Source organism: Monodon monoceros, unplaced genomic scaffold (assembly GCF_005190385.1).
Source record: "Monodon monoceros isolate NGI ecotype Baffin Bay Population unplaced genomic scaffold, NGI_Narwhal_1 Super_Scaffold_7, whole genome shotgun sequence".
Taxonomy (NCBI): domain Eukaryota; kingdom Metazoa; phylum Chordata; class Mammalia; order Artiodactyla; family Monodontidae; genus Monodon; species Monodon monoceros.
In genome coordinates this window covers 97,165,559-97,173,441 of record NW_021703784.1, presented here as the reverse complement: position 1 = coordinate 97,173,441, position 7,883 = coordinate 97,165,559, and the positions used below count along the sequence as shown (strand labels likewise).

Here is a 7,883-nt window from a genome sequence, read left to right as displayed (position 1 = left end):
TCTGGAGTACTTTCTTCCTTTGTTTTAGTAACTTTTCATAAATTTTCCTCAGGGATGGTTGGGAGACAGTCACCACAGTGACTACAGGATTGGAAACGAGGGTTGGGGGAAGGGGCAGAGGAGTGAGCGTTGCAGGTGAGCAGGGCCGCCATCAGGGCTTGTGCAGAGTGTTCACTGCTCAAGGGTACCTAGTGGAGGGGCTGAGGGAGGGCTGAGAGCCAGGAGGAGGGCTGGACCCCACCCCAAGCCTGATTCCCTAGAGCTAAGATATGTTATAGGAGGAAAGGAGGGATTCTTTTTTTTTGGCCACACCACGTGGCATGTGGGATCTTTGTTCCCCCCTGCGTTGGGAACATGGAGTCTTAACCACTGGACTGCCAGGGAATTCCCAAGCGGGGATTCTTTCTAAGCCCAAAGAGCAGTCTGTGCACCACTTTGGGGCAGGGACTGTGCAGAAGGAGCACCTTTAAAAAAATTCATATTGCTGTGAAGTTACTTGCCCAGGGTCACCTGCCACACTTCACTGCCTGCATGGCCTTAGAGGATGTCTGTGGCTCAGCAAGTTGGGTGTGGAGGGGGGTGGATGGGGATGAAGGTACTTTCCCCCGAGTAGAACGGAAACACCCACCTAGGGAGGGCTGTAGGCACTTGTCTTCAGAAGACGGAGACCCTCTGTCACTAAGAGGAAAGGGGACATTACCCTAGTGCTACTGATTTGTTTAATCAAGGCTCTTACTGATCCTCCGTCTTGGATGACAGTGAGCAATAGTTTCCCCGTCACATTCTTCACTCAGGATTGCAGTGTGTCAGCAAATTTATCCAGTGCCAGGCCCTGTATTAATTCTGTACCAAAATGGAAGAGTTTTGTAGAGTCAATCCTATGGGGGTGCCCTGGCCCTGATCTGGGGGTACTGAGTTCTTAACATGTTTTGAGTATCCCGGTGGCTGGGATGCTGAGGTTGGAGGAAAGGTCCCAGGAATCTTGGTCAGCGAACAGGAGTGAAGACTTAGGGAACAGGTCAATGCAAATGTGTACAGTTCAATCATCTCATCCATGGGCTCTGAGCCCAGCCCATTTTATTATTATTTATTATTATTATTATTGGCTGCACCACATGGCTTGTGGGGTTTTTAGTTCTCTGACCAGGGATCAAACCTGGGCCCTTGGCAGTGAGATCGTGGAGCTCTAACCACTGGACTTCCAGGGAATTCGCAGCCCATTTAAAATAAAAGCTGTACTGCCTTTGCCCTGCAGCCTATACCCATTTTTCCCCAAGAGGGAAGAAACCTGATTTTTATGAGTACCTACTGTGTGCTGGATGCTTTGTGAATGAGGACACCTCACTCAGCCTGGGAGGTGACACTGTCGCTCTGGTCACAGATGGACAAGTGGGGGCCGGCAAGGGGAAGTGGCTTACCTCCCAGCTGGGCATGCGGGCAGCATGGACAGCCAGGCCTGTGTTCTTACCAAGGACCCGCCCTGCCTTCCTGGCCATAGAGCCCCTGGGGGCCCTCGCAGACGGGCCCCCCATGCTGCCCGGGCACATGGGAGGAGCCGTACCAGTTTCTTTCCTGAGGGTGATGGGGTCAGGGGTGGGCAGTCCAGGACAGTGGACAGACGGACAGGACGCCCTCCTCCTCACTTCTCCTACACACCTGTCGCTCTCAAAAGCACCCCCCATGCACACTAGGGCTCACACTTTCTGGCTCACACCTGTGTCCCCACGTGCACTTGTACTCGACCTTGGGCTTTTGCAAAATCTCCTTCGTAAAGGGAGGTAGGAGCTGGGCTGCCAGCAGTTACATCCAGTCCGCATCAATGGAGATGGATGTTACTTGAACACCAGTGTGACAACTCACTCTCTAGCTGTCCCCGCCTCCCCCCACCCCACCCCTAAATACACACACACACACACACACTCTGGGGCTGACATCTATTTCCTCCCTCAGCCTCCCTCCCCTGCCTCTGCCTGCGCGCTGCCTGCAGAAGCTGACTGCCTCTGGGGCTGGAATCCTGTGCTCCCTCTGTGCCCAGGTAAGGAGACGGTGGCCCCAGGGCTGGGCAGCCTCAGTGCCCTCTCTGGACCCGGAAGAGAAGGCACAGTTTTATCAAAGGAGAGGGTTGTTACCAGCTAGGATGGCAGAGGGTTGGGCTTACCAAAGACTGGAGGGGACTTGCTGCTCTGAGGAGGAAAGGACTACATTTTCCTAGGGAATAACTAGATGCCAGGTGCAGTGGTCAACCATTAAAGCTTCTCTTTCCAGACTCAGGAGTGATCTGGGGGGAGGGTTACACGAGCAGTCTTAAGGTAAATCACCCAAGTGCACCCAGCCAGGAAGCCGAGGAGCTGGGATTCAAAGCCAGGTCTCTGACACCAAAAGCTGGTATTCTCTGACCCCAGCCCTCTGTCAAAACAGGACCTTCGCTGCTGGGCTCCCTGAGAACCTGGGGAGGCTGGAGGCCGGACTCTGTCAGCCAGGAAGCCCATACTGGGTGCTTTGTGAACGAGGACACCTCACTCAGCCGGGGAGGTGACACTGTTGCTCTGGGCACAGACGGCCAAGTGGGGGCCGGCAAGAGGAAGCAGCTTACCTCCCCGCTGGGCATGCGGGCAGCATACTCGGTCCCCAGCAGATAGCAGGATGTGCTGTCTGAGCATCCCCATGGGGCTTAGATGGGGCCAAAGGGAATGTTTCAGCAGAGTGGGAATGGCTCGTGTGTGTTTGCTGGGAGTGGGGTTCTCTCCCTTCCACTGCAGCTGAGGGACACTGGGCAAGTTGCTGTGCTTCTCTGAACCTTTGTTTCCTCTTCTAAAAAATGCGGTCTCACAGGGTCATTGTGAATGTAATCGCTCTGCAGACTCTAGAGCTTGGGAAATACGAGCATTTTCAGGGAGCACAGGGACAACAGCTCCCCTCCCCCCACCTGCGTGTCCCCAGCTCCAAGCGGCTCACCTGCCAAGGAAATTCTAGTTTGATATCCGGCACACTCACCCTACGGAGGACCGTGGTCCCTGGAGAAGGGTGTGGATTTTCTCATCCTGGCCAACAGTGCCTCCGGTGGAAAGACGAATACTGAAGAACACCTCCCCCCCCCCCACCCCACTTTCCTTCTCTTCTTTCTCCATCATCTCGTGCTTAGAGCAGAGGTAGAGGAAAGAGAACAGGCTGAGCGCTAAACTGTCGTTCCTCCGCGTGCCTGTGTTGTTCGGGAAGCTTTGAACACTTGAGTTTCAGTTTCCTCATCTGCAGAACGGGATGGAGAGAAGTGCGGACAGTTTTCTCCTAGAGCTGTAGCAGGAGAGCACCTATGCGAAGGCCCTACCGCAGCCCCTGGTACGCCATGGGGGGCCCAGGACAATCCGAGTTCCCAACCCCTGCTATCTGTCGGTCCCCACCTCCTGCAGGCAGCCCCCCACCCTGACCTCCTCTGCCCTCACTGATCTCCACTGGCTCCACATCAGATGGTCTCAGGTTATTTATTATTTTTTTTTAAAAATAAATTTATTTTGGGCTGCGTTGGGTCTTTGTGGCTGCGCGCGGGGCTTTCTCTACTTGCGGCGAGCCGGGACTACTCTTCGTTGCGGTGCGCGGTCTTCTCATTGCGGTGGCTTCTCTTGTTGCGGAGCACAGACTCTAGGTGCGCGGGCTTCAGGAGTTGTGGTGCGCAGGCTCAGTAGCTGTGGCGCATGGGTTTAGTTTCTCCGCGGAGTGTGGGATCTTCCCAGACCAGGGTTTGAACCCGTGTCCCCTGCATTGGCAGGCGGATTCTTAACCACTGCGCCACCAGGCAAGTTCCAGCCTCAGGTTCTTGATGAGGCTGTGAGTCTGCACATCTGGCCAGGGGCTGGCTTCTCCAGCGCTTAGCTGAGTAGTCGCTCAGTAAATAGCTGTTGAATGAGTATGAACAGGGCTGGGTTTCCTGGGGCTGGCCGAGCGCCTGTGGCTGCCCCTGAGCAGGGGAGAGGTCTTTTGGCCCTACCGGGCCTCCGGAGCCCAAATTTGGTAGTTCCTTCTGCCCAGCTCTCTCCCTGCTCTTATCTTATTTCCTCTTAATCTACCAAAGGAGGGGCTGGCCCCACTGCTTGCAGTCAACACACCCAACCAGCCACCACTCTGGGAGTGAAGGGCCACAGGGCAATCTGCAGAGAGGCAAGGTCCGGGGGTGCCGTGGGTGGGTGCGTGGGTGGGTCATCCCTTAAATGCACGGACTCCGCCTTCCATTCCCATCCTCCAGCCCAGCTGAATCCTCCTGCCCTTCAGGGGGGCCTCGCTCACACCCCAGTGCTCTGGGGATTGGGAAAAGGAGTCCTTCGTGGCCTGACCTTGGTTCCTATTTCTCCAAGTGATCTTAGGCCATCTGCTTAATGATAATCACAGCGCCATTGATGCAGTGCTTCCTGCACGCTTACTCTTGCTTGAAATGCTTATATATATTATTAATTCATTTAATTCAACAACCAACAACCCTATGACCTAGACCCTGCCCTGTATGACAGCCATCCACGTTACGGAGGAGCAAACAGGCTCAGAAAGGTTAAGTGTATTGCCCAAGGTTGCACAGTGAGCAGGTGGTGGGGCTGGGATGTCATCCCCCCACCTTACTGCCCTTGCTCAACTTCATTGATCCCCAGGGGCCTCACCTATAACTGTCATGGGTCAGAGTCCCATCTCCTGGCCAGGGTTGCCCGTTTCCTGGCACTGCTCACCACAGTGCCTCTTTCTCTCCGCCGCAGAGCCCACGATGTCGGCCAACGTCACGATGAAGCCCCTCTGTCCCCTCCTGGAGCAGATGAGCCGCCTCCAAAGCCACAGCAACTCCAGCATCCGCTACATTGACCACGCGTCAGTGCTGCTGCATGGGCTGGCCTCGCTGCTGGGCCTGGTGGAGAACGGACTCATCCTCTTCGTGGTGGGCTGCTGCATGCGCCAGACCGTGGTCACCACCTGGGTGCTGCACCTGGCACTGTCTGACCTGCTGGCCACTGCCTCCCTGCCTTTCTTCACCTACTTCCTGGCCGTGGGCCACTCCTGGGAGCTGGGCACCACCTTCTGCAAGCTGCACTCCTCCATCTTCTTCCTCAACATGTTCGCCAGCGGCTTCCTGCTCAGCGCCATCAGTCTGGACCGCTGCCTGCAGGTGGTGCGGCCCGTGTGGGCACAGAACCACCGCACGGTGGCCGTGGCTCACAGGGTATGCCTGGCGCTCTGGGCCCTGGCCGTGCTCAACACCGTGCCCTACTTCATCTTCCGGGACACCATCCCGCGGGCGGACGGGCGCATCATGTGCTACTACAACGTGCTGCTCCTGAATCCCGGGCCCGACCGCGATGCCACGTGCAACTCGCGCCAGACGGCCCTGGCCGTCAGCAAGTTCCTGCTGGCCTTCGCGGTACCGCTGGCCATCATCGCCTCGAGCCACGTGGCCGTGAGCGCGCATTTGCGCCACCGCGGCCGCCGGCGGCCCGGCCGCTTTGTGCGCCTGGTGGCGGCCGTGGTGGCGGCCTTTGCGCTCTGCTGGGGGCCCTACCACGTGTTCAGCGTGCTGGAGGCGCGGGCGCACGCGGACCCGGCGCTGCGGCCGCTCGTGTGGCGCGGGCTGCCGTTCGTCAGCAGCCTGGCCTTCGTCAACAGCGTGGTCAACCCGCTGCTCTACGTGTTCACCTGCCCCGACGTGCTGCGCAAGCTGCGGCGCTCGCTGCGGAGCGTGCTGGAGAGCGTGCTGGTGGACGACAGCGAGCTGGGCGGCGGGGGCGGCAGCAGCCGCCGCCGCCGCCGCACCTGCTCCACCAACACCTCGGCCTCCTCCTCCTCGCTGGGCGGCCGCCGCCTGTCCCCGCTCGGGCCCGCGGGCCTGCTCGGCTGGCTGCGGGGTGGCCGCGCGGCGCCCCCGCAGAGGGACCGGGCCCGGTCCCAGGACGAGCGGGGCCCCCTGAACCGGGCGCTGCGCACCACCTCGGCGTAGGAGGCACGGGCCGGGGATCGCCAGGCTCGGACCATTCTCCCCGCGCCCCCGGGAGGCAAGAGCAGGGAGCGATCGCGCGCAGCAGCTTCCCCAGGGCCCGGACGTTTAGTCGGAGGCTAAGGAATCTGCATGTTAAAGCGCCCCCCGTGACTCAGTGTATCCTTTTCAGAAACGAAGTGAGCTAAAGCCGTGCTTCTCAAACTTTCTTATGCGGTAGTCACCCAGGGATCCTGTCTGCTTGAACGGGCCGCCGGGCGGGTGTGCTGACAATCTGCATTTCTGACAAGCTCCCAGGAGGCGATGGGACCACACTCTGAGGAATGCGAGGTTAAAACGCTAAGACATCTCAAACTAGGGTAGTGGACGCCCCAAGGTACCCAGGACGCATCTCCCGAAGCTGTTTTCAGCAGATGACGGGCGGGGTGCGCTTTACATGAAACCAGTGACGCAGTTTTGGAGTAGAAAGCGAGAGAGGAAAAGTTGGGGAAGCGCTTCCAGTCTAACCTTCTCGCTTTGGTCATTTAGTTGCGCTTTACTTAACTACACGCTTTATCCCACAATCTCCAGGGGCAGGTTCTATTAGCCCCACTTTTTACCATGTGCAAACTGAGGTGCAGGGAGGTTAGGTAACCTGCCCAAGGTGCAGGGACTGCATACCAACCATTAGGCATTACCTGTTCAATTACTATTTAGTACGTGAAAGGGCACCCCCCACATACCTAAGGTCCTTCAGATAGCAGCTGCATGGGAGCCCCCACCTCTACCTGTCCGACCCAGCATTGCCCCAAGTGGAAAAAGGGGTGCTATAGTCAAAAGTTTGGGAAACCTGTGCTAATCAAAGTGCAATGGACATCCTTATTGAAGGTCTTTAGTGTTTGGATGAGCCCCGCAACCTCCGTGACCACAGCCGGTGATATTTCCTACCTCATCTGACACATGTGCCAGCCTACAGTTCCCTGGGACGCCCTCAGAGCAATGCTGGTAATCCCTAGATCTGTGCAGCACCCACCTCCCTCCCGACCGCACAGGGCTGCAGCACTGACCCCCAATTTGTAGGCGTGAGGGGTAACTTACCATAGCATCTCCACTCTACCATGTCTGTTTAGCTCAGCATCCCAGGGCCTGGTGCAGAGTTGGTGCGGTACACGTTTGGTGGATGGAACGTCAGTGGAAGAGCCAGGGGAGAAACTCTCCTGGGATCTTGGTCCAGTGTTCCCTGTGCCACCACTCGCAGCTGAGCTCCCAGCGTTTACTCTCAGTGCCAGGCAGGGCCCGGCCCACAGCAAGCGCTTGGCAAATGGAGCGGTCGACAGACAGCTGGCTGAACGGACATCCCATCTCGACCTCGCCCGTGCTCCCTCCTACCTGCTCCCCTGCTTCACCGAGCACTTGGCGCCAACTGACACACAGTACATCTTACTTGTTTATTATGTTTTCTCCACCAGAATGAAAGATCCTTGAGGGCAGGGACTTTTGTCTGTATTCCCTGGCACCTAGAATTATGCCTGTACACAGCAGGCCTTCAATAAATATTTTTGCTGTAGACTGGATGGCATGAGTTAATCAGATCTCTGGGGCTTCTGCAGAGTCTGGTACAGGAAAGGGGGAGCTAGAGAGACCCTGCCCCCTGCAACCTCCCCATTTTAACCTTAAGTGTTGAAAAGTGGGGCGGAGCTGGATTCAGTCTGCTGGGTGGCAGGGTCAGTGGGATGCAGAGGGAGCCAGAGCAGCCTTTGGGGAGCTGTGTCAGGGGGGAGGTGGATTCCTGACTTCCGGCCTCCTGGCCTGGGTTAGACCCAGGACTCTGAGACAGAACATACATATTTTGGGGAGTCACCCGCCAGTCACCAGCTCCCTGAGGAACCAGAAATTACTCTTTGTGGTTTGAAGGCACTTGGGGGGGGGGGGGGGGGGGGGG

The 7,883-nt window shown here is 57.4% G+C and overlaps 1 protein-coding gene across 1 annotated transcript; it reads left to right on the top strand.

Moving 5' to 3' along the window:
• The first annotated feature begins 1,961 nt into the window (after positions 1-1,961).
• Positions 1,962-7,832, top strand: PTGDR2 (prostaglandin D2 receptor 2). Its single transcript, XM_029208486.1, has 2 exons — positions 1,962-2,035; positions 4,737-7,832. The coding sequence occupies exon 2, from the start codon at positions 4,745-4,747 to the stop codon at positions 5,963-5,965; it is 1,221 nt and encodes a 406-aa protein (XP_029064319.1). The 5' UTR covers positions 1,962-2,035; positions 4,737-4,744; the 3' UTR covers positions 5,966-7,832.
• The last annotated feature ends 51 nt before the right edge of the window (positions 7,833-7,883 follow it).

Excerpts from the sequence above, each read along its gene's own strand:
- PTGDR2 (XM_029208486.1), top strand. The coding sequence starts at position 4,745 with ATGTCGGCCAACGTCACGATGAAGCCCCTCTGTCCCCTCCTGGAGCAG.